We start from the raw sequence: 24,786 nt of genomic DNA on the forward strand, positions 1-24,786 counted from the left end.
CAAGACGTTTTCCCTGTATTTCATATCTACAAGATAAAGCGCTCCAGATGCAGTTCTTTAGACATTATGATTTGCGCGGATCAGTGGTGACCGTCGTCGGCCGTGATGAATCGACCAACTGCCAGCTCGCCGACGAAGAGTCCTGCGAGGACCGAGAGGAAGTAGCCCACGTTGAGAGTCATGACCGCCAACATCCTGTCACCCAAAAACCATTAGCCTCTTGATCAAGAACAAGATAAGTAGAAGAATGACTTACAGAAGATACCCAACCCCCGCCTGCACAAAAAAAATCCCCGCCCTAGGCAAATCGGTACTAAACCTCCACGGCACGACCTCCATCCCCCTATTCCTCGCCGTCCGCACGACCCTCACGCTCTCATCCAAGCCATTCGTCGTCAACGTCGCCTCGGCGCTCTTCTCCTCCGCCGGCAGACTCTGCCTCTCCCGCTCGCGCTCGCTCTCCCCGGCCACCATGACATACCGACGATTCACGGCGCGGTCGTGCCATTTCCGCTCGAGCGTCGAGCGAAAGGCGAGGAGCAGGCGCGAGATTATCGCGAGGATTATGAGGAAGATGCAGGTGCCCGCGTAGGCGCCTGTTGTGGTGGGGGTCCATTGGGAGGAGAAGAGGGGGGTGGAGTGGTCGGTCGTGAAGACCATGGACATGGACATTGAGGTCATCCCGCTGGAGGTGCTGGAGGAGGAGGAGTCGGTGTGGCCGGACATGTCCATTTTGTGCGGTTGGGTTAGGAGGTTGTTGGATCCGTGAGCGAATGTGGTTTTCTCTTTCAGCGACGGGTGTTTTGCCGTTGATATCTCGACTTGTTGGTCTGTCTCCTTTGACCTGACGTCCCAAGGCCAATTTCCGTGGGGTCCGAAGTATTCCAGCAGGGCTCGAGGTTCGCGACTTCCCTGTCTCGCCGTCGCCTTCCGCTGATCGTTTGGTCGTGGCTTCTATTCTGGCAACAGCGACGGGTGATTCGATTTTCTGGTTACTGTTGCGATCCGAGCAAGGGTTGCGAGGAGAGTTAGAACGCCAACGTGCTCATCGACGTCGATATGTATTTTACCGGACTGAGCAAGTTTTCGCTTGATTGACCACTCTGGGGACGGCGAGGGAGCCAGCCAAGTTCTAAAACTGGCTTGGAGAACACCACGACGGCCGTCTCTTCCTCAACAACTTTGGGGATGGATTCGTCCATTGCCATGAGCTGGCACTCGCATAGGTTGTCTTCTTATGTGGAGCAATTGATTGTTAACACCTAGTTCATCAGAAATGGGATAATGCAACAACGCAGACTGCACGCATTTTTGAAGGAGCAGTTCGCCAGCCACAAGCAGCTCGTTTGGTCCAGGCCATCATCAAGCCGCCAAGCCCCTCATTCAGCTGATGCGGCAGGTAGGCGAGCGAGTATTAAGGCCTTCTGCCAGCGACACGAAGTCTGAAATCGTAGGTCATGGATCAAGGCAAGTTGTCATGAGAGGAAGGAGTGTCCACGCACGACAGACGTTCTTTCCTTGGGTCAGGAGAAGAAACCCCAGGTTCGTGCCACCTACCTTTCTCGAATACTTGTACATGCATCTGTGCGACACACGACTGTACTAAATCATAGACTGCGCGCGAGATGTCGAAGAGACGACCCCATCGGCGGCGACCTACCTGGGACCCCGGCAACGAGCCCATCGCCATTCGAGTCGGGAGCAGACGCAGCTCGACCAAGTACCACGAGATCCAAGCACAAGGCCCCCGAGATGCGACTCGATTTGCACGGCTAGTAGATGAACAGACACGCGCTCATCCACGAGATCCTCTCGTCATCGCGGTGAATGGGTACCAACCATGGCTGGGCGACGTCCTTCATTCATGCATCGAGGACTACTGGTCTGATATCTCCGACCTCGACCGTGCGGTGCAATTCGCTGGGACGATGCAGTTTCCTGAGAAGGCGAGTAAGCGTGGGCAGTATGTGCCGTGGACTTTTATCATGGAGTATGTTAACTCAACCACCAATCTGCCGCCTCTGCTAATCATCGGACAGCCACATGAATGTGCCCCAAGTCTACTACTGGTCCGTGGATATGGATCCACCTCGCTGGGAAGACCAAGGCCTACCGTCAATGAAGAACTTCCGCTTCCGAACAGGAGTCTGGTTCTGCGGACGAGGAGCCTGTCGCTTCGACCCCCAGATCTCCGTCACCATCGTCTTCACCAAATCCGACGAAGTCTGCGAACACATCGTTACACAACTCCTATTCACCTACCTCTGGCGCGACGAAGACTTCGACCAACCCCGCGAGGATGAAGAAGGGATCTGCTGGACCTTCTCCCGACTCTACTGGCTCCTGACCGACTGGCAGAACATCATCGGCGAAGTCCTGGCTCGGCTAGAGGAAGCCGAGGAAAACAGCCACGGCCGCCACCTCCCCGTCAAGACACGAACGCGTAGGATGCATATCGAAGTGGATCGACTGTACGACATGAAGGAGTACCTCCACTTCCACATGCGTGCTTTCAAGAAATTGCAAAAGTTGAAAGATGATGTCCCCAAGAACGAACAGAAAGACCCTTTGTGGGCGGATATGGACGACGCAGTGGAAGATCTGGAGCAATTCGAGAGCACGCTCGATGGTTTGAAAGATCGTACGCTCCCCAAAACCCCGATCCCCACCCCTAATAGCTAACAACAACGATCTCAAAGGCTTCAACAACCTCATCGAACTAGAATTCAACATCACCAACGCGATCCAATCCGACAACTCGGCATTCCTCACCGCCGTCGCCACCCTCTTCCTCCCCATCTCCTACCTCGCCTCCCTCTTCGGCATGACGACCGTCACCTGGCCCGCAATCTGGTACCTCTGGGCCGCGATCCCGGTCTTCGTCGTCTCGGCTTTGTTCACCGCGATATTTCCCTGGGCGAAACGTAGGGTCCAGGCGGGGCTGTATCCGCTCGAGGAGAGGAGGTTGAGGTTAAGGAGTAGTCAGTTTACGATGTTGGGCGAGGAGTTGCCGGATAATGTTAATGCGCCGGGGAGCCAGGGGAGTGGGAGTGGGCAGGGTGGGGTTGGGGAGAATCGGCCGGGGAGGTTTAAGCATAGGAGGACGGGGACGGGGTTGGGGAATGGTAGGTCGGCTTCGAGGAAGGGGTCGGTGTCGGTGTCGAGGAGGAGGGGCGAGAAGGATTATTGATGGATTGATGAGGGTCGATCTTTTGCTCCACGGCAGCGATATGTATTTGGAATCATGGCTCGATGTGTTGATAGCTTCATGTTCATGTTCAATGTATCATTTCATGATTTCATACATTTCATTGATCATGCCATTCTAGGTCACATCAACTACTTCATCAACCATCCACCTTGCCACCCACCCACAAAACGAAAACGCCTCCTATCCCATCCACCGCGATCCCCAAAACCGAATCGAACTTTTTCGCATCATTATCCCAGGGTGTATATCCAATCTGACAAAGTCTTTACTCCCATTTCTCCTTCCACTCGGTCGAAATCTTCTCCAATTCCCGATTCAAACGCCTCTCATCGTCCTCGCCGACACTCCCTTCCTGCGCCAAACGCTTCGCTTTCCTCATGACCTCCTTGTATCGATCCTGTAACCAGAGCTCGGCTTCTCTGCGTTCTTTCGATTTGCGGGACAGGTACTTGATGTCAGAATCCTCGACCGCACGCTGGAAGACCTTGCGCATTCGCCGTGAGTAGAGCTGGCAGCTGCTTCCGATACCTTCGCCGTAGACGGGCTGGAGGGTACGGTTGAATTTCCGCGCGACGGAGGAGTTCTTTCTAATCTCGGGTTCGACGACGGATTCGAAGCAGTCCTCGCAAATGGTCAGTGTGGGAACGTCTGGTGCGAAATGCCAGAGGCCGCCGATCAGCATGTTATCCCGAGTGCATTCTCGCAGACGAGTCTTGCGTTCGACCAAATCAATGAGAGGCATTGGATCGGCTCCTTTGCGGGATGAGACGGCTCTTTCGTGAGTCGATACGAGAGCGTCCAGGTATGCCGAGAAGCGGTTGCTATCCGTGCGAATTGCGCACACTCGCTTCTCGTATGATGCGCGGTGTGGCAGCTTGACGAACGTTCCAGACAGAGTCGGTAATAGGCGTTCGATCTTCCGGACATCGCCAAAGCAGACATGAAAGTCTCGCACAAACAAGCCATCGGGATCGCGCAGTCCATACCACGACTGCATAGTCTGCACAGCACCAGGACAGGGATCCGTCGTGTCCTCTATCTCGGCAAGATCCTTAAGCAGACTCAGATCGGTCCGTTGCTGCTGGAGGGTGAGCAGCCATGCCAGTCGGATCCAAGGAGATCCAAAAGCGCATCGAACTTTCGTATTAAGATTACGCGGTAACGACCGACGAAAGTGTGGCCGGAAAACAGTTCGTTCAAATAAAGTGTCAATACAATCTGGGCAGAAGTCAATGTTGGTGGCACCGGTGACGGTATACCAGTCGTCGTATCCGTCGATGGGATCAGGTCGAGGGCATGCAGGGAGGCCCTTCTTCATCAGTACTTGAAGTTGTTTCTTCGCCTCGGACGAAGTGGCGAATGATTCTGTTCGTTTGACCTCTGCTGGTCGAGGCCGTGCTTGTGGGCCAACCTTTTCGCCTTGTTGGAAAGCGAGGTATGCCGACCGTGCTCGGTCCAAGCCAGGTCTGGCCGATGTCGTGGAAGTGTACGATGAGGTACTTGGAGCTGGTGATGACGACCGTGCAGCATCTCTCGATTCGTATGAGGAAGGTGCGAAAGGTGTCTGCTTCCCATGGACGTACGCGTGGTCTTGCTCCTGTGGCATGGTTATGCTTGAACCCATCAACGTGGTGTCTTCTGGATAAGGTAGAGAGCTCGTCGAGGTAGGAGGGCCGTCCCTAGAGCTGGTTTTCCTCGGAGACTCCGAATACTGTTCCCGAGGAACAGTGGATGTAAGTCGTGAAGGTGCCTTGGTTTTCCTCGCTGCATTGGCGGCTAATAGCGCACTCCAATCAAGGTCGGTTCTACCCAAGCGTGGTGATTCCATGGAAGGCGTCTGAGGAGACGGTGAGCTAGGTCTTGATGCCCCTGCCGAGCTTGGCCTTGAAGCGACTCCACTGCTATTCTGAGAGAATTCTGCACTCATTCGTGGTGAACGAGCCCCTGGAGCTGGAGCCCTCCCGATCGAGTCAGCTGGTGATACCGGACGAGACGAAGCGTAACTCGACTCCCTCGAACGAGGATATCCTGGATATGTATCGGCCGACTTTGGATTCAATGTTGCCGACGAGATAGGATCTGTGTTTTGAGCTTCACTAAGTGAGGTCGAAGCCATCAAAGGGGTTGGCCGGCGAGACTTGTCGACATTTAGTCTTCCCAAGGTTGGCAAAGTGTTCTGCGTATCCGTGTTGCGTCTAGCATCGAGATTGAGTTTTCTAATGGGTTGAGAGTTGACTGACGGCGCGGCAAAGTCGACAGCAGAGACTCGAGGACTCTCAACCAAAGGTCGATCAGTCACCTTCTTTCCCTTGCCTGACAACGTCTTGTAATCGACGTCTCCATCGTCAATGGCGCTTTCATTCTTCGTATAACCTGCATTGAAGTAGTCGTTGCCCCTCCTTACATTCGGGCTGTGACGGCCTGAATCTCGTCGTGGGGAAGATGGAGTTGAGCTTGCGAAACGGGTTGTCTTGACCCCAGAAATTCCAGATGAAGGCGGTGTCAATGTGTCACGCGAGCTATATCGATCACTCGAGGTGGTTGGTTGCGGCTTCGTTGGCTTGGTGAAAGCATATGGCGAAGACGTTCTCTTAGAAATCTCCGGTACTCTATCGTCGTCGTCGATGACCAACTTGGACGGTTTCCGCCTGGCCTTGCGGACTCTTTCATCTTCGCTGGTCGGAGGAGTTGGCATGCCACTGGGCTTACGCGTGTCTCGCTCGGAGTCTGAGGCCGCATAGCGACGTTCGTTTCGACTGTTCACGTCGCCATTGTCGATGATGAGCGGCTCCTGATCGATGGTTCCGCGTGCGGCTGCCTCATCCTTGCCTACATCTTGTAGCAGCTGCTGTGCGTTCGATTCACGGCGCAGTGAAACCACCTCATCCTCCGCAAAGGCCTGCGGGGGCCATGACGAACGTCGCTTCGTTACCGGCGAACGAGGAGGATATCGCGAAACCCGTTCAGAGGTTGGTGATCGCGGCGCATAGGACGGGCGTGGTTCGTAGCGGTCGTAAGGGTAGCGGTTGGATCTGCTCATTGCTCTGCCATTAGTCGCGAGTCATCAGGTGGGTGGTTGGTTGGAAGAGAGAACGCACCCCGCAGCCGTTGGCGTTCTGGCCTGAGGCTCTCGTCTGTAGTCTGTGCGCTGAGGGTAATCCCGTGATTCCATTGAGCGCCTGCTTAGATCGTGGTCGTCGCCGTCTGAGGCATGAGGTGAGCAGAGGCGGTGAAGAGCAAGGAAGAGTCGCGGAAAAGGGGTTGTTCTCGCGACAATGGATTCACGGAGAAGATGATGCAGCCCGCGGTTGATATGACGGTTCAACACATGTTCGTGCCAGCGGCGACTCTCAGGCTAGGGGCTCGAGGCACGCGGCGGCAGCGGGAGGTGGTGGTCATGGTGGAGACATGAGAAGAGGACTCGCAGTGCAGATGCAGTGCCAGACGGCGACGAGCTGCAGCGAATAGCCGCCGTCTCGGGCGTGGCGCATATGCAGGCTCTCACCGCCGCTTCTCCCCAGTACAAGACCAGGCACACACCAATCCCATCTCCCCACTACTGCGCTCTGCCACATTGTACCACCAGCGAGACATGTGCTACACGCATGAAAGGGCTGCAGTCTGGAGTGGCGTCGCCCGTGAAGCCAGCAACAACAATCGCAACCTCTACCACCAGGGCACGATTCAGCGTCTGCATATCCCCTCCTGCCGTCCCCACTACAGCATCGGCCGCCTACGCAATCCCTGGTGGAAAAAGAATACGTACCCTGGAGCGGCATGCTGCAGCAGATCGATGTGGTTGGGCCTCCCACCAGCTGGTTTGCCGCTATGTTGAGTCTTCATCGATCTTCTAGGCCGATTGACATACGACTTCTTACTCTTCATGGCTGTGCCGACCTCCGCAGCCTATGACATCGACATCGACATCGACATCGACATCGACATCGACATTCGCATACCCGAGGCGCACAGGCAGCATCTTCTGACTGCAAACTGCACCCCGTCCCGCATACCCATAGCCTTGGCACGCAAAGACCTGCTGCTATGAGCACTCACGCACCTCTCCATGCACCTCGTCATTCGCGACACTGCCTCGTACGACCGGGGCTTCCTTACCTGCTATGCCGTACTCTGTCCACCAGCAGTAGTCCGTGTGATACGACGTCTACTGACAAACTCGAACGCTATCCTTCTGCACAGCCCGCTCTCACCACACCTATACGAGTCGGCAGGGAACCCGGGTACCTCATGCCCATAAGCACTCCTCTTCACTGCCACTGGTCGCCTTCTCTGCAACTGGTCGAAAATTCCTCCGAATCCGGAAAATGCGGATGTACTGCATCTAATCATCGTCGACGTCTTTTGACGATCATCGGCGTGAATGAAGCGTTCAAACTATGGTTCTTCTGCCCATTGCATCTCAACAACAGGACGAACAGACTATCAGCCTTCAGACCTCACGAGACTTGCCACGGCCACCACACCACTGCAAAAACAAGACTGCATGCAGAATGCGCTGTCAACCCTCTGTGAAACACGTTCAAAACTCCGCCGCAGAAAGCTTCCCAAGAGTAACCGTTCTGCCATGACCAGCCGCGCGAGTCTTCCAACACTGCGGGTTGGGATGAATGTTGGGTCGCAACTTTGTGGCCACGTCTCCAGCGACATGGACAGGCTGACTTGACATTCAACATGCGCAAGACAGCTGTCACGGGCAATTGCCCGACTATCCTCCAGCCGGCCTTGCATTGCCTTCGTGTGAAGTACACCTCCCACGCGATTGGCCGTAGCGGATTCATTGACAGCTGAAGCGCCTCATTTGTGCTATCCCATCGGGCGATGAGGCATGTTCGACGAAAATGAGAGCCCTCAACACTTTTGCAAGGCGTCCATCTGGGTCGTGGAGACTCGCGACTGGACGAGAAGTGCAGACCTAGGTGGCTTACGACAAAAGTTACGACCTCTACTGCCTCCGTTAGGAGTGAGCGACAAATTACACGAGAAAGTGGCAACAGAACAGTGAGTGCAACCGGATCTTTTCGTGATTTCTTCTTTGGCTGGCGTGGCCTTCTGGGTGAGGCCCAGTGCGAAAAGACCATGCCGAAGTTTCATCTCTTCTCTCAGAACGTTCTCTTTGCGGGAGGATTCTTGAAGACATGGTCACGAATCGCGGAACGACAATCAATGTGGTGCTCTAAGGTCCACACGGTTGTCGAGGAAGAAGTGTTCTTGCCAAGCATAGCCTCTCACATCCCTGCGCAAATCATCATCGCCTCTCATTGTCTCCACCATCTCTCTGGTGAAGTATTCAGCAAGCGAAAACGTCGTTGTTGCCCTATACAGGCACGGGAAAAAGTTCAGACCAAAATGCCGTCGACGTCTGCCATCGACAATGGCAAAGCCAAGCCTTGCGCTTCTGCCGTGTGGAGCTAACAATGGCAGACCAGGAATGTCTGTGGATACTTGCTCATGCCAAGGTGTGAAGTCTTTCGAACCGGCCACGCCTCATTACTACAACTCGGTCTCTTCTTCCATTCGATATCGGTTTTACAAGGCCTCGATTCACGGAAGCGAAGAGGTGGGCGTTTGGGACGCTGCAGCCGTTTCACTCAAACTCACTCAATACTTCTTGGCGATGGGGAGACATAACTAGCTGGAGATCGCTGCTTTCTTGAGAGTAAAACGAAGGAACGATTTTGCGATTTGACATTCAACGACAGCATCGATAGAAGGCCGGAATCTATTGTTCATTAAGATGGAAGTCTTCGCCCGGCACATCCAGGACCATGTCGAAGCCAACACGACTGAACAGCACTACTGGGGCTACGCGAGCCGTATCATACCCTGCAATAAAGATGTTGGCACTTGCGAGTACCTTGAAGCTGTCTATAGCATGCACGAAACGTCGATGCTGTACACATTCATCCTGTGGGCTGTCATTGGCGGTGTGCTCTTGATTTGGGCTGCTTTACGATTTCGACGAATGGGTGTGGCATCTCAGGGAAGGGGAGGATTTATTGACGATCTTTGCGATCAGTTTGGGGCTTTGAAAAGATCGCTACTCCCTGATGCACCGATGAGGTGGTTATTTGGACGAGTGTCGAGGTTGCAGGTCGTGGTATTGGCTCTGATGCTGGGGTATCTGTTGGTGTTTTCGTAAGTCTTATCAGAACCTCCGTCGATGTGGATCAGTCGACTAACGAAGACCACCAGCTTAGTCGGTATTGTCTACAAGACCTGGATAACCCCAATCAGCGGCACCACGTATTTCAACACTCGCACTGGCCTGGGCGGCTGGTCAGACCGTATTGGCGCCCTCGCCTACGCCTTGACCCCATTCACCATCCTCCTCTGCATGCGCGAAAGCGTCCTGTCTCTCATCACGGGCATCCCGTACCAACACTTCAACTTCCTCCACCGATGGCTGGGCCGCGTCATCTTCATCCAATCCTTCCTGCATACCCTCGCCTGGACGCTCGTCGAAGCAAGATTCTACCAGCCCCAGCCGTCGGTGTATACAACATTCATGGCGCAGCAATACATTATCTTTGGCGTCGTGGCGATGTTTCTGATAACGTGGTTGACGATCTTCAGCACCAAAACCGCGATTCGATGGACGGGGTACGAGTTCTTTAAAGTCACGCACTGGATCGTTGCAGTCTTGTACGTTGCAGCTTGCTGGGGCCACTGGGATAAGTTGTGGTGTTGGATGGTCCCAAGTCTCGCCTTGATCTTCCTCGACCAGACCGTGCGCTATCTCCGCATGGGATACGTGCACTACACCGGCGGGAAGAGCAAGGCCCAAGGATCTGGCTGGTTCAGATGCGCAGAAGGCCGCATCAAAACCCTCACCGACGACAACGGCACCGTCATCCGTCTCGACATCGACCACGAACACCGCCAGCCCTGGCAAGCCGGCCAGCACTTCTACCTCACCTTCCCGAGCCTGAGCATCTGGCAAGCCCACCCCTTCACCGTGGCCTCCCTGCCCGAACCCAAAACCTCCACCCACCACCACACATACCTCCTCCGCGTCCGCGCCGGCCAGACCTCCCAACTCGCCCAACTAGACAACGACACCACCCTCCCCGTCATCCTCGCGGGACCCTACGGCGACTCCTTCCCCAGCTACGAAACCCAACACGTCCTCGCCGTCGCAGGCGGCACGGGCGTGACATTCACCTTACCGATCCTCCAAGCGGCGATGCGGCAATGCATCAACCGCGCCGCGATCCTGGATTTCATCTGGGTCGTGCGCAAATCCCAAGATTTGCTGTGGTTGGCGAAGGAACTCGACGAGCTGAAGGGGATGCTGGGTGAGTTTCTCGGGTTGAGGGTGAAGGTTTTTGTGAGTCGGGAGGAGGGTTCTGACTGCAGCAACCCGGAGAAGGAGAAGAAGAAGAGCAATGGATCCTCCTCCTCTCACTCGTCCGACGAGCATCAAGATCCTGAGAAAGGCAAGCAGCGCGAGGAGACGACGGGTGGGAAGACTACCATGACGGTCTCCTCTGTCCACTCACATACCTCGCTGGACGACCTCCTGTCTTCCAACCACCCTCGCTTCCAAGTCCACTTCCTCAAAGACCACCACCCGTCCATCGAGCATATCGTGGGAGATTTCCGCGAACGGACGATCGATGTAGGGGGTATTGTTGAGATTGTCGGGAGTGGACCGGAGGCTATGGGGAGTGATTTGAGGGGGGCGGTTGCGAAGGTACAGGAGGGTGATGGTATCAAGTTTTATTGGGATTCGAGAGAGTAGATGTGCTGTGTAGATGATGTGAATATATGTCTTCTCATGAATCATTTCCTGTCGCTAGATTTCAACACGCCTATCCAAAACACCCCTATAATGCCTTCGTGGTGCTTTCATCAGATCATGGCCACATTCATCTACATCACCACAACTTATCAAGCTTGTTCAGATACTTCCCCACCTTTCCTTCCACCTTCCCTACTTGACCATGCAGTTTCGACGGCTTGCCATCCACAGATCCCGTGTTCTGCCTTTGAGGCTTATGAGCGTGATGTCCATGGGTATTTGCCTCAGCTTCAGTAGGTCGATACGCCTGGTTGTGGATGTCGCCCGTGTAAGCGCCATGTGCGTTCAGACTGTCTGAATGAAGTTCCTGAGCGGAGGTGTAGTTGTAGTTGCTATAGCCACCTACCGGTGTTGGCTGCTGTTGCGGAGGCGGAGGCGGAGGGATGCCCGGTGACTGTAAGGGATTCGGGCCAGAGTATGCCGGTGGTGCGGATGGTGTTGGGGGCAGGTTTGGGTTGTATCCTGGAGAGCCTGGGTAGTTGTTGGCTTGGATTTGAGGGTTATAATTAGCGTATTGGGTTTGCGTGGGGCCGTAGGAGGATTGTCGTTGGAAGGATTGCTGGTTTGGCGGAGGTGATTGTGGGAGGGTGCTTTGAGCCATAGGGCCAAAGGATGGAGCTCGGTTCTGTGGAGGTGCACTGCCTGGCGGTCCGGGTAGGCTTTGAGAAGGCGTGCTTGAGTGTGAGTGTGAGTGTTGCGGTGGGCCGCTGAGATAGCTCTGATGCTGGCCTGCTGCAGATGGGTACTGTGAAAGGGGAGCGCCTTCGTATCGAGGATGGTCCTTGAGGCCGGTACCACTTCCATCGTCTGGTGGTGGTGGTGTTTTCTCACGATAGGATACGGGCTCTGGAGCGGGTGGAGCAGCTGGGTTGTAACCCATTGGAGTTGCTTTGGGTGAGTTCCCGGTAGACACGGCTGGAGTAGGGGGACCTGGTATCGATTGAGCAGAGACAGCGCTCGGCGCTCGGGGTGGGAACTGAGAACCGATTGCTGTTCTCTCCAGCTGTTGGACGACCGGGCTCATCGAGTCACGGTGTTCAGCATGAGGAGTGCTGTTACCTTGAGCATCCTTGATCTCCAGTCTGTCCGAGCTCAAGACGTTCTTAAGCTGGTTGACGAGATTCGACGCATCTTTCTCTGTCCACAGGTATACGTCCAAAGCGTGCAGCTTGTACATGTACTTTTGATCATTCCTCTGATCGAAAGCTGGCAGATGCCATGTCGATTGATCGGTCACAGCGGACGTGTTGACCAGAAGTGTAACGAGGTTGGGTTGGAGGTGGGAATGGCGAACGTTGGCGACGTTCAGGTAGCCGTGGAAGGCATCCTGATCTGGAGTTCCGGCGTGGTTCGCGATCTCGAGCTTCGTTTGGCGCTGAGCTGGATTGTAGAAGAGATAGACATAGCTGCCTTTGTCGAATCGGTGGTGGGGTGGTCGCAAGGCCGGATCGTTGAAGTAGTAGTGGACGTCGGCGAAGCTGTGTGGCTATATAAGTTGCCGTAATGGTCGCGTAGGAAGGGGAGACCTACCAAGTGATTAGAAGAGACTCGCCTGGTCCAGCAGGCATTGTGAGTATGCGACGGTCTGCTCTCTAGACCCTCAGCGGCAGCCTTTCCTGGGTATATAGCAGCTCGATGATCGATAAATAGTCTCGTGCAGCCTGGCGAAGAGTGTCTAGGTAGTCGCGAGCGAGGAACAGAGCAGCCCAGCGCGTGAAGAGGAGAGCAGAGGATTTGAGGAGGAATTCAGAGAGGAGTGTGGCCAACATGAAGGGAAGAGGGAGCTGGACATGGTCAGCGTGGTGCAGCCTCCAAAGGCCAAGCTCCATTGCGAGCGCTTAACGGGCGGCAATAGGCTCTACGGCAGACGGGATGAATGGTCGTGTCTTTAATGAATGGCGTTTCCGGCGATCCTATTGGTTGCAGGCATATATGTCGAAATGGAGCTCGTTCAGGCTGCAATCACGACCTGAGTTTACGACAGTATGGTCGCCAGGGATCAATGAAGATGCGAGTCTGTGGTGCATTAACAGATTGTTCGATGCATGAGTTCTGCTGTCGAGAGTGCCTGTGGTTGAGATTCACTTGGTGGTAGAGTGTAGATTTGAAGAGGAAGGTCTGCCGACCGCATTTCACCTCCGTCCACATGCTTCACATTTCGTCTCCCATTGCCATTGCACATTTCTCGGATCGAAGTCTTTCCAACGAATAATCGAACCCCCAGCCTGTTGAAAAGACCTTCAAACGATACTGCGCCTTGACAATTCCTCCGGGCCCTTGTGCCCACGCGATCACCTCCTCCCCTCGACGCCATGTCTCTCGTTAATCTGGCCCACGTCTGCTCACATCTGCAAAACGCCTCTCTCGCACGACTAGGCCTAACATCAATACCCTACACCAAACTTCACCTCTCACTGGCCCTCCTCTTACAAAAGCAAGGCTTCCTTTCACAAGTCAAACTCGCCGGTCCATCACCCCCAGCATCATGCTTTGGCCAGGGACCCCGGGACGATCACGCCGTTACAAACCATCCTCACGGCGCTGCTGGAAGGAATAGATACAGCCCAGAGGCAGCATTGGCATTGGCGATACGGAAAGGGCTGGATCGCGAGGGACTTCTCGGTGCAGGCTTTGGCGAAGAGGCGGTAGATTTTGCTCAGCAGCATGCATATAGGAGTAGAGAGGAGCTGGAAGCACAAGGATGGCGGAGACTGGCGATACAGTTCATTCAAAACTCACAGGCGGAGATCGATAGGTTGGCCGAGGAGACAGAAAATGAATTCCAGCTGAGAAGGGGACGCTGCGCAGACGAGGAAGAAGAGCAGGCGTTGATGAACGAAGTGGGCAGCAGCCCGCGAGAACGACGAGAAAACGTGGAGCAGGACTTCCTCGCTCAATTACCACAGGAGAGGAGCGAACTCTTCCAAAGATACGGCTCAACGCCAGAAGAGTCGCTAGAAGAGATCCCCTTCACCTGGACCGACCTCAAAGCCATCGCGGGCCTGAACGCCTTCATGAGCGAACGCGAAATCCGCCAAAACGGCATCACAATCAACGCCATGGGCCTCGACGTGCCCAACCAAGGCATCACACTCCCGCAAACCCGCTTCCACGACCCCGACATGCTCGAAGCCGAAGGCGTTGTGACGCAAGCCAACCGCGCCTCGCGAAGACTCTGGCTCGGACTGAAATACTACCAGAGCATGCCGGTCCTCAGCAACGCCAAGATGATCAGCAAGCCCACGAAGCGGATATGGTTGAACAATCGGGATCTCGCGAGGGTGGTGAGGGGGAACCAGGCGGGGGAGGTGAAGCCCATGACGAGGATCGGGGAGATTATGGCGGTGAGTACTGATAAGGGGGTTATGGAGGCGAGGGAGTGTGTGGAGAGGAGGATAGGGGGCCAGCCGCTGTGTCGGGTGTGGTAGTGTATAGAAGTTTGTCACTGGCCTTGGGTTATGGTGGCGAGATACCCCCCAACTACTGCTCGGCTTTGAATGTACAGTATTTGATATAAAGATGGCCGGCGAAGGGCAATCTCACATCGAAGATGACGGGATGGACGGACGGGGGGCCGTTTCTCTCATCACTTCTTGACACACACGAGCTCCTCCCCAATCGAGCTGCAACGCTCCCCACGACTATGCACACAAGACGCACAGAGCATGCAGCGTGACAATGAAGCGAAGCAGGTCAAACTTCGTAAACGGAGTCTGGTCTCGTGCTCATATCTCCCGCCAAGCCCAACCAACCAGCCACTGAGCGGCACTCGATAGGCCGTCTCCAAAACCCACCACCACACACGACCAGTGAGCCCTTCACGTAAAGAACCACATCCTCTGAGTCACGGGCGGCCAGACAAGCCGTCAGAAGCGTGGGAGGACAAGGGCAGAGACATGCAGGTTCTTTGGGACGCGAGGGGAGGAGAGTGGAATATCGCACCAATGTGCGTGAGAACGCGCACGTGCTCACTTGCCTCTTCCAACTAAACCTTGCATGTACGTGCGGGACGAGACGAGCTGAGCGGACTTTCGCGGCGTGGCTCTCCCTCCCTGCCCTCCCTCCCTCCCACGCTGTCCGTCATCTCTACCGTCTTGCAGCATGGCAGCCAGCTGGTTAGCTAAAATCGAGGATGCCGTCCTTTGCGACGATGGGACCAACGGCGGCGGCGAATTCTGCAAAGATGCCCTTGAGTGATCGGGCGTCGAGTTCGGAGCCGGAGGTCCAGGTGGCGATGTTCTGTGCAGGCACGCAAAGTTAGCGTCAAGGGTTTGGGTGCGTGGGTTGATGCCGGCTGAGTTGTGACTTACGCGCATCTCAGTGATGTGCCCGCCGCCGATGCGGACTCGCATACTATCTAGATCGACGTGCTCGTGGATCTCGTCAAGGGATAGCGTCCCTGGCATGCCTAGCTGGAGGAGTGATAGGCCGGATTTCATGGCGTCGAGGGAGGACGGGTAGAGAGGTTTCTGTGCTTCATCGAAAGCCTTCAAGACTGACTTGGCCTTTTGAACGCCAGCATGCTCGGAGTCATGTTCGCTCTCAGCAGCTTCGACAGCCTTCTGAAGCGACTGTCGTTTCCGCTCCTTGGACATGCTAGCGTACTTTCGAGTATCCATCAAGGTCCTCATTTCGTCGTCCAAAGGATCCCATGAAAGGCTGTCATAGTCGAGTACATACTGCTGCTTGTAGTCGCCCTTGTACCGCATCTTCTTGCAGCTGTGGATGTAGTAGCCCATGTAGTAGTATTGGTACCCTTGTTCGTGGGCGAGTGCAGCTTCACGCAGAGCGGAAAGCTTGCCGAACGAGCACTTCTCGAAATCGCTGTGATAGATGAAGTATACGCCGCTGACAGCGTGGGGCAGGAGATCCAATACGGCCATTGCGATGAGGCGACCGTTGACTCGGTAGCATTGGTGGTAGCTTCCAAGTCGTTTGCCATTGGAGTCCGTTCGTCTTGATAGGGGTGACCCGCAGAGGAAGCGTTTGAATCCAGGGCGACTGACGTCGCCGTCACCTTCATGGTGGACATGACGTTGATAGTTGTCGAATAGTGCAAACTTCTCTTCGGTGAATCGATCCGGTTCGATAGTCACGGACAGAGTGTGCTCAGGGGTGATTCCTGGCTTCAGGTTGGTCTCTTCGCTCTCATTGATAGTGGACAGCAGATCGAACGAATTGTTCAGACGCTTCTTCTCCCTGCGGGAATGAGATGATGCCTGACTGAGACCTCTACTTTGACTTACTCTTTCGTCTTGGGAAACTTCTTCTCTACTTCCTTGACATACTTCTCACCAAGGACATATCGATTCCACCTATTCAACGCCTGCCGTTGATCACGACTAGGCTTGAACTCTGCAGCCGGCAACCTTCGTCAGTCAGCAATACGTGGATATACAGTAACCGGGTTAGCCAATGCTTACCTGATGGTGTAGTGTGGACAGCAAGACCGGGATACGTCAGGCAGGTAGAGCAATGTTCCTGATCGCCTCCAACCCCGGTCCATAAGCTCCTGGTAATGCTCAGGGCTCAACGCCTTTGCACGCATGTAGTAGGAAGCACCTGCAGGTTCATCGTCAGATGAAGCTCGTGTCACATGTTGCAGACGGGAAACGGCATTGAAAGCCACTGCATGCCAACAGCTGCCATGTTGAACTGTTGGGCAGCTATGCAGAGAAGGACGACGACAGCGAACGATGAAAGTCAATGCTGCAACGGTACGGCGTGGGTAGTGATAATTGCTCAGGAAACGCACGAGAATCGGGAGTTCGCTGACTTGAGCCTTCTGATTTGCAGTATCCGCAATCGCTTGTCTGATATCCTAGCCACAGAAATGCATACTTAGCCTCTGAACATTTTCATTGAGAATCTACTAGCTTTGTAGCGGTAGTGATTGGCAAACGTGGAGCAGCGAGGTCGTGTGCCCGCTTGGCCAGAAAGGAAACGAGTGAACAAGGAGTTAAAGAAGGCGAACGACACACGCACGAGCATGCCGAACACGCGCTCAATGCCAGGAAAACGATTGGACTGCGAGCATAGCTTACCTATGGGGGTCAACAGCGATAGCGCTGGGTCGTCTGGGGAGGAGCTCTGCATGATGAACACAGACAGCGGGAGCTAGGAACAAGATGGCGAACGAAGACGGATGTCTAGCTCGAGACTGCCTGGCGAAGTGGGATTTCCTGGCGCCAGGATGGGTGCTTGCGTTGGTCGGTCGGGTCAGCAGCGTGGTGCTAAGGATATTCTGGAGCCGATGCGGACCAGGCCAGGCCAGGCAGAGTGTGTGCCCGCGCCGTCGGCTTGAACGGCAATGTGTCACGGCGTCGGGGCGGAGCTGGCAGGTGTAGGAATGCGAGTGCGCTGGTGTCTTGGTCGGAAGAGAGTGTTGTGTTGGCGGTGGTTGGTGGTGGTTGTTGAGAGGGTGAAGAAGAAGTGGGATGTCGCGGCACTTTGAAGCTCTCGCTGCAAGACCCAGCTGCGCCGCTGCACCACCGCCCACACGCACGGGAGCGGACGCTGCTCCTCCTGACGAAATTCAACGTCTTGTTGATGGGCAGCCCATCAATTCGCCAGGCGGCATTGCCGTAACTTCACAGGGGGCCTTCTAGTGCCCTCGCGCTAATGCCTCCTCCATCACGTGCCGCTTGGTCCAGTCTCCAATTTTGCGCGAGCCCGCCGTGCTGCGACCTGTACAAACACTGCTTCCTCTCTCACAATGTCCATCTTCACGCGAGGCTCTCGCCGCCTCCACTGCAGGTCAGACATCCTCGCCCGCTCGCGCAAGCGGGTCTGAGGGATCGACGACGGTTGTTGCTGCTGCTGCTATCCCACGCGTGCGACTTTGCTCCCTCTGCGCCGCGCTGCTGCCCTCTACCGCCCTTCTGCTCCTCCTCCCACTACACCTCTACCGTGTGGGGCCTATAAGACCTCCCTCCCCTCCAAATACCACCATCACCACGGCGCTCTAGCTGTCGGGTCGACACTTCCCACTTGTACACTCCTTTGACGATCGGACACCACAGTCGCTGCCACGTATGGCTCAGCAACAGCAAGGAGAGAGGTCGATGCAGGCCAGGACGGGCAGGGACAAGCAGAGGTAAGTCAAATTCCCGTCTCACATCGCGTTCTCCCGACTTTGAGTATGGGTGAAGTCGGTCCTGGACGATCACGTGCTCATATTTGAGAATGTCCCACTGACACCGTGACACAGATATGGACCCAATGGCGAACGACTCGTCGCGGGCGTCGTCCCTCTCAACTCAGACCGCAGTCAGGTCCTCCTCATTCAAAGCTCCGGACGGAAAGGATGGGTCCTTCCCAAAGGCGGCTGGGAGACCGACGAGAAGACCCAAGCAGAAGCCGCGTGTCGAGAAGCCTGGGAGGAAGCCGGCATCGAATGCAAAGTAGAAAAGGATCTGGGGACGATTGACGAGAAGCGGTCCGAATCTCAAATCCGAAAGTACGGCATCCTGGCCCCAAGAGCAAGCTATCGTTTTTACGAAGTCAAGGTCCGAGTGGAGAGGGACAATTGGCCAGAGAAGCACAAGAGAGATCGCAAGTGGATGACTTACCGCACGGCTAAGGATCTGTTACAAGATCGTCCAGAGCTGCTCGAGGCGTTGGAGAGAAGCAGCATCAGGCGATAGCATCAAAGACTGCCATTCGCGTTTCGTTTGCTTGACATTGCATTGGGCGGCAGCACTCTTTTCCAGAGTCGAAAAGAAACAGGATCATCGAGCGTGTACTTTAGACTTCCTTCATTACCTGGCGCGGAAGGAGCAACTCAACTTCCCGCTGCGATAGATGCAGATCGGAAAGAACCACGGTCGAGGGACCGCCTGTTGTCAAACTGGCCCACGTGTCATGCATGCACCCAATGTAGTCGTTCCATCCTGACTTGGCGCTATGCGCTGTGCGTCGGTGTATCATTATCGAACGCCGTATCCCATGAAAGCAAACGCAAAACTCTCCCCGTCCATGCTGATCATCCTTATGCCCAATAACGCCATCCCTTCATAGAAGTACTGTTACAGTTGTGTGGTATCAATCCCTCTTCAGTCGCTCCTCAACATGCTCTCCACGAGCTCTCCCAGCGGTCCGTACCATTCGCCCTTCTTGTTGCCCTTCTCATCTGCAAGACCAAACTCCTCGATGAACAGCACATAGTGCTTGAAGCCGGTGTTGAGATGTGCCTCCAGACCCAGACCTCGCACAACGCCGTAGTGGTGGCAGTAGATGTGCGCGTAGATTCTGTACAGTCTCTTGAAGATGGTACGGATGGTTTGCTGGAAGTTGGGCGGAAACGCAACTCCTGGGTAAGTTGGGAATACGGAGGGGTTGGAGAGGTGGTTGGAGGTCCAGGAGAGGAGGAGCGAGATGTAGGTAGGTGCTGGCAAGCGGGTCGGCTTGGGGTAGGCTGGTGGATCGTGCCAGAGGTATTCGAACTCGTCGGTTGCCTTCATCTCGGGGCATGACTGCGGGGAGCAGAATTCCGTGATGGCGCCATAGAGGAGGTTGATCTGGTTGTAGAAGTCGACGACTGTAGCGATTAGCAAATGAATCATGAATCATGAGATGATACAATCACACCGTTGACTGCGAGCCACTCATCTCTGTCCTCTCCCTCAGGCAGCTGGACCACCTTTCTGAGACTGCCACTTCCAAGTGTCGCTTCAGCGAACTGCTTCAGCTGCCAGCTGTTGGTGCCTTTCTGGCCCTTGCGCGGTTGGAACGAGGCGGTGTTTCGGTTGCGCGCATTGCTGTTGCTGCGCGTCAAAAGGTCAGCCTTCTTGACAATTTCTTTGAAGCCAAAGCTCAAGCCCAGCCCGGGCCCTCGATGTGTCTCGTGGTGTCTGTACTCTTGCTGAACAGGCACGGGGATTTGAGAGCGCGGCGAAGTGGTGTTGCTCTGGTCCAGCACATTCTGGATATGCCGCTGCAGTGGCGAGTGATACACCGACTGCGGGCTCTCCGGACAGTACATGTGCGGGTAGGACTCGGAGCTGGCGAGCACGTTGGACTGCAGGGCAGGCAATGGCTTGGGTGACTGGGGGTATGGTTGCGGAGGAGAAGTGGGCACGAACATTGTGTTGATGAACGAGGTCATGCTGCCTCGTCGCAGACCGTGGCCTGCGGTTGAATGGGTTGGGCGGGATTGAGGGGCTTGCTGCATTCCTGTCAGTAACTGGGGGTTGTCGGGTTGGTGACGACACTAACAGCGTGCCAGTGAACAGCCGGGTGATGGTGGTCGATCTAGTCGGGGTCTCGCCGATGAACGAGTGGGTATTGTGTGTAATGCGGGTGTTCGGTGCGGTTTGTGGTGTGAGTATGAAATTGTGATTGTTGTCTTGGAGAGTTGTTGGCTGCTGCCCAACTTCGAGGAAGGTGGGTTGCGTGGTTGCCGGGCGATCGACAGACATCAACAAACAAAGGGTCTGGGCGTTTTGACCTCACTTGCTCTTGAAACTCATTCACGCTGCATAAATGTTTCATAACAGCGATATTATTCCAAGCTCGAATACCCTCAATTCAAGGTAATGGTGTATCACGCTCATGTGGTCGCTCTCATCATGGCTGCGCTATTGTGAAGAAGTCGGCTCAAGCTCATGGAGACAGAAGGCATGAGAGAGACACAATCTGGTCAGAAAGGCGTCGGCAACCCTGTCATTTACGGATGCGCTTTTCGGTGATTTTTGGTGGCCCATGATCAAAAGACCCAGAAGACTGCCGGAGAGTGCCTGATATCACCAGGTCTCGCTGACATCAACTCATCAAGTCGTGGACTGTCAGGTATCTTTCTCGGAAGGACCATTCACGGTTGAGAGCCTCAGACTTGATCACCTGCGTTGTCATACAACCGGGACTCAAGGTCTATCTTCTGGACTGGACGAAGATTTTGTTGTGGTATAAGCAACTTTGATACTTGCGTTACGAGACGCAAGCCGTTTGTAGCTGGCTGAGGCACTGAGAACATTACTGGCCCCGAAAAGCAATAACCGTTGTTCTTTAACAAGATGTTGGAGGGAATGAAGAGATACAGATTTTTACCACGACTGGATTGCGTTTCTGGGGCAATCGTGCTGTTGCCAACGCCGCAGTTGCGACACGTCGTCTACGTGGCCAGCGATGGATTCTTCACGGCTGGTTCTTTTCACTGCAGACCAGCCGAGCTAGGCTACTCTGAATTCTCGAGAGTATTTGTAAATGTTTGGCGCCTTGTTAGGCATTCTCGAAACGGCTGATTTTCGAATAGGAGGTTGAGCGACTATGGACTCGATCGTCGCGATCGTTGGATGCTGGAGAACATTTGGCGAAGTAAGACTTCGAGTCGGGAAATGGCTACATCACCCAGTCAAATCGACAGTGCAACTCAATCAATCGAGTGTACTCAAAGCGAGGCATCGTCGTTCCATACGCTGCTGGGCAAGTCTTAAGTGAATGTCGAGGAACGCAAGTCCATGAGACCACGTACGCAGACGGACTGCCAACAATGAGTTGATTGATGGAGCCGGAACAGACAAATACTCTTGGTGGACAGCATTGCTAGATGATCAAACCATCGTCTCGCTGGATCAATGATCGCCGTTGATGGTCTGCTCTATGAGAGCATTTTCATAATCGTCGCCGACGGGTATAGGGGTCGAGATTTGTGTAAAATCAAAACTATCCCAATAATTCCTTTTCACGCCTCAATCAACAGACAAAGTTGGAGCCAGATCGTAAGCTCGGGTTCACAATAACGGAGAACAGAGAAGTGTCGTCGTCGTCGTCGTCGTCGTCTTCGGCCTCTTTCGCCCCACAGAACTCGGCCGGAAGCCGGCGGAAGATATTGAGCTTTATAGACGAAAAAGTAAATCAATCTCCCAACCAATCAGCGTTACCATTGGCACTTCAAGATGCCATTAATCAATTCGATTAATTCCTCAATGGTCTAGGTTCGTTGAATCTTAGCTATCGGCTGTCAGAATTATTACTGACATTGAATCAGTGGCTATGATTTCCGCTTGTCATCCTAATAGAGATAAAGCGCGGGAGGTAAGCATCCTATCACTTCCATTACGTCCCGAGTCCACTCTAACAGTTTCAACAGACCAGGGTTCGATTCCCTGTTGGGGAGTTTACCAGTATCTGTTTTTTTTTTGATCGAAGTAGTGCTTGTGGTGCAATTTCAGCCTTGCCAAGACTTGCGATGGACTCGACCATCCCCCACCTTTTTGGGTGGTTGGAATCGTCAGGGGCAGTGGATGAGATGCTCATAGAGGCGTACAATTGTCACGGCGAACGATATAACGGGGGCGAAGATTCTGATCGAAGGAGGTGTGGCTGAATTTTGATATAGCTTCTCCCAGATCATCAAATCGGCAGTTGTTTCGCACAACTCAATGAGTCGTCAGTCTTCTGGATCGTACGGTGCTTTTAACACGATTGCAATAAGAATACAAATAAGTGAGCACCGTGAACAAACGTTTGTCGCCTGCCTCTTCGAAGCCAACTCCTAGCAAGACTCGCGAGGACTCGACCTACTACATACACAGGAACAAATGCCATTCATTTTCGACCCGTCACAGTCTCTTGTGCGAGCGGTCTCAGTCAGCGGCATCTTCATTCAGACCATATCTTCATCTTTCAAAGTATCTGCTCAACAGTAAGTCGCCTTGCTCGTTTCCTCGCCCAGAATCTGCACAGGAGCGAGGCAGACCAATCGAGAGACTGAGATACAATGAAGTCAAGAACAGTCCTGCCAAGCTGACAGCTGAGATTCAACACTAGCCAATACACATAACACTCCGTGGTATCGATATGCAAACGCCTCCAGCTCCATCGCTAAACCCATCCATCATTCCAGCATTAAGCATCAACGCCATTCACAATCTGGTCAATTATTCTTCCCTCATACTCCTCACAAGCCACTTCTCCCACCAGTTCCGCAAAGCCATCACAGTCTCCCTCCCGTCATCCCTCTTGTCAGTCCCTGAAGGATCTCCCACCACCGCAGATGCACCCCAAAACACAGCAACAACCCATGCGGCAACCATCATGCCAAGGCTGAGGAATGGCGATAGTAGTTGCACCGTCAAAAGCATGCCTGTCCGATATGACGAGTCTTCATCGGCGTGTGGTGGTAATGGAGTGTAGATGCTCTTGAGTTGAAGGTTGAAAGCCGGTCCGAGCAAACCCCCTAATTGTTGGCCAAAGGTCGGTCTGCGAGCACACAGTCGTACTGGTTGGGCCAAGGAAGTAATGATCAAGGAAATGAATGTCCAGATTGCGTTTAGAAAGGACATCACCACGCAAGGCCCCGACAAGTATAAGAGGATCTTGACGGCCTTCTCCTCTTGCAGCTGCCTCGCCTCGTCCAACTCGTCATCCTCGAGATATGCGACTCTCTCCGGGTCTCTTCCTGGTTGTCTGTCGTGTGAGCCTGGGCTCCTGCTATGTGCAGCCTTTTCTGGATCTCGACGTTCTTTGCTGTGCCGATCCCTACTTTGTCGATCTCTTCTGGTGTGCTTCTTCTTGTTCTGGATCTGTTCCCTCCCCAACGCTCCCTTCTCGAGGTCGATGGATGAGATGCCGGTCATCATGGAGCTTTCACCACTTGATGACATGGAGGCTGACTTGTAGGAGTACGGCGCCTTCTCATGGTGAGGTCTACCATTCGGCGAGGAAGACGTAGCGACGGGCAGCGCGGATTGCGATCTTGACGATATCTGAGCGACCGGCTCGGGCGGCGTTGGCAAATCCGCAGGGTTGAGTGTTGGAGTCGCAAACGGGTCGCTGGCGTGGCCTTCGGTAAACCCTTGGTCGTGCTGTCTTGGTGCCAAGGATGGATCTGTCATGGTCGTAGAGGTCGATGGGGAGTGTAGAGAGGCTGGAGTAGAGCAGACATCAATCACATAGACTCACGGTTGTCGTGCGAGACCACACGGGTGGTGACAGCTCATAAGTACGACGTCGCCGCCCCCAGAGTCCTCGCCGCGCCCTTGGTGCTGAAGACGCCAAGCATACCCAAGAACTCGCTACTTGGCGACGCCGATTCAATCGGGGGGCGCATGGCAGACGCGCTCGAGGTTTTGCGCCTCCAAGGATCGTCTTGCAGGTTCTCATTGGGCTTGCCCAGACATCTGCGACACTGTGCTGCGCGCTGCCGCGCGCCGCCATCGTTGAGGGCGGTGATGCTGGCTGTGGTATAGCGAGGAGGGCTCAAGCCGGGCTCACGGCCGAGGAGATTGCCAAGCGCGCCAGGAGGCGTCAGATCAGTCTCTGCCCCAGCTGTTGCACAAACCCTTCCTTGTCTGCTTGTCCATTGACACAATTACACCACTGAATTCACACGTAGAGCCACCACTTGCACTTGGCGATTGACGCGAATTTGTAACATTGCCTTCTCGTTTGGACGCCAAGTACGAACAACCAAGCGACACGAAGGACTTGCGTCCGCCAGGAATCACAGGCAAGACTCAGCAGCAGCATTGGCAATTGGCACTTTCCGAGCATGGCGTCTCGATAGGAGGACATTCCTACAGCTCCGTACGCCACATCATGGCATGCGCAGATGAGGTGCAGGTCTTCTCGCTGTTGGACGATTGCCTGCGCAGCGACTGCCTGTGCGATAGACGTCCTGTTTTTGGGTGCTCACTGGTAGCACGAATTCGGGATTCTGCCTTCTGGCATTTGAACAAGGAGCCATTCCCGGATCAAGCTGTAGCAATATGGCGTTTCTGCCAAGTTTCAAGAGTCGGGTGTACGTGTTGAT

The 24,786-nt window shown here is 54.4% G+C and overlaps 10 protein-coding genes across 10 annotated transcripts; 4 read left to right on the forward strand and 6 right to left on the reverse strand.

The window, feature by feature from the left end:
• Positions 1-80: 80 nt before the first annotated feature.
• M409DRAFT_62610 (uncharacterized protein) lies at positions 81-732 on the reverse strand (the record flags this gene model as incomplete). Its single annotated transcript, XM_033815249.1, has 2 exons — positions 81-195; positions 257-732. The coding sequence occupies 2 exons, from the start codon at positions 730-732 to the stop codon at positions 81-83; spliced, it is 591 nt and encodes a 196-aa protein (XP_033673858.1).
• An 893-nt stretch (positions 733-1,625) lies between these two features.
• M409DRAFT_49471 (uncharacterized protein) lies at positions 1,626-2,682 on the forward strand (the record flags this gene model as incomplete). Its single annotated transcript, XM_033811254.1, has 2 exons — positions 1,626-1,963; positions 2,040-2,682. 2 exons carry the CDS (start codon positions 1,626-1,628, stop codon positions 2,680-2,682), a joined length of 981 nt encoding a protein of 326 aa, XP_033673859.1.
• Positions 2,683-3,476: 794 nt separating this feature from the next.
• Positions 3,477-6,251, reverse strand: M409DRAFT_16922 (uncharacterized protein; the record flags this gene model as incomplete). The annotated part of the gene is made up of 1 exon (XM_033803824.1): positions 3,477-6,251. One exon carries the CDS (start codon positions 6,249-6,251, stop codon positions 3,477-3,479), a length of 2,775 nt encoding a protein of 924 aa, XP_033673860.1.
• A 2,715-nt stretch (positions 6,252-8,966) lies between these two features.
• Positions 8,967-10,973, forward strand: M409DRAFT_62612 (uncharacterized protein; the record flags this gene model as incomplete). Its single annotated transcript, XM_033815250.1, has 2 exons — positions 8,967-9,367; positions 9,425-10,973. 2 exons carry the CDS (start codon positions 8,967-8,969, stop codon positions 10,971-10,973), a joined length of 1,950 nt encoding a protein of 649 aa, XP_033673861.1.
• A 136-nt stretch (positions 10,974-11,109) lies between these two features.
• M409DRAFT_16924 (uncharacterized protein) lies at positions 11,110-12,601 on the reverse strand (the record flags this gene model as incomplete). The annotated part of the gene is made up of 2 exons (XM_033803825.1): positions 11,110-12,511; positions 12,564-12,601. 2 exons carry the CDS (start codon positions 12,599-12,601, stop codon positions 11,110-11,112), a joined length of 1,440 nt encoding a protein of 479 aa, XP_033673862.1.
• Positions 12,602-13,345: 744 nt separating this feature from the next.
• M409DRAFT_49475 (uncharacterized protein) lies at positions 13,346-14,461 on the forward strand (the record flags this gene model as incomplete). The annotated part of the gene is made up of 1 exon (XM_033811255.1): positions 13,346-14,461. One exon carries the CDS (start codon positions 13,346-13,348, stop codon positions 14,459-14,461), a length of 1,116 nt encoding a protein of 371 aa, XP_033673863.1.
• Positions 14,462-15,149: 688 nt separating this feature from the next.
• On the reverse strand, positions 15,150-17,129 carry M409DRAFT_16926 (uncharacterized protein; the record flags this gene model as incomplete). The annotated part of the gene is made up of 5 exons (XM_033803826.1): positions 15,150-15,272; positions 15,344-16,232; positions 16,280-16,402; positions 16,457-16,595; positions 17,078-17,129. The coding sequence occupies 5 exons, from the start codon at positions 17,127-17,129 to the stop codon at positions 15,150-15,152; spliced, it is 1,326 nt and encodes a 441-aa protein (XP_033673864.1).
• A 938-nt stretch (positions 17,130-18,067) lies between these two features.
• On the forward strand, positions 18,068-18,679 carry M409DRAFT_62616 (uncharacterized protein; the record flags this gene model as incomplete). The annotated part of the gene is made up of 2 exons (XM_033815251.1): positions 18,068-18,129; positions 18,244-18,679. 2 exons carry the CDS (start codon positions 18,068-18,070, stop codon positions 18,677-18,679), a joined length of 498 nt encoding a protein of 165 aa, XP_033673865.1.
• Positions 18,680-19,087: 408 nt separating this feature from the next.
• Positions 19,088-20,016, reverse strand: M409DRAFT_35377 (uncharacterized protein; the record flags this gene model as incomplete). Its single annotated transcript, XM_033810385.1, has 2 exons — positions 19,088-19,572; positions 19,623-20,016. 2 exons carry the CDS (start codon positions 20,014-20,016, stop codon positions 19,088-19,090), a joined length of 879 nt encoding a protein of 292 aa, XP_033673866.1.
• A 2,896-nt stretch (positions 20,017-22,912) lies between these two features.
• Positions 22,913-23,869, reverse strand: M409DRAFT_16929 (uncharacterized protein; the record flags this gene model as incomplete). The annotated part of the gene is made up of 1 exon (XM_033803827.1): positions 22,913-23,869. One exon carries the CDS (start codon positions 23,867-23,869, stop codon positions 22,913-22,915), a length of 957 nt encoding a protein of 318 aa, XP_033673867.1.
• Positions 23,870-24,786: the final 917 nt, after the last annotated feature.

The sequence above is a fragment of the Zasmidium cellare genome (genome assembly GCF_010093935.1).
Source record: "Zasmidium cellare ATCC 36951 unplaced genomic scaffold M409scaffold_2, whole genome shotgun sequence".
Classification (NCBI taxonomy): Eukaryota; Fungi; Ascomycota; class Dothideomycetes; order Mycosphaerellales; family Mycosphaerellaceae; genus Zasmidium; species Zasmidium cellare.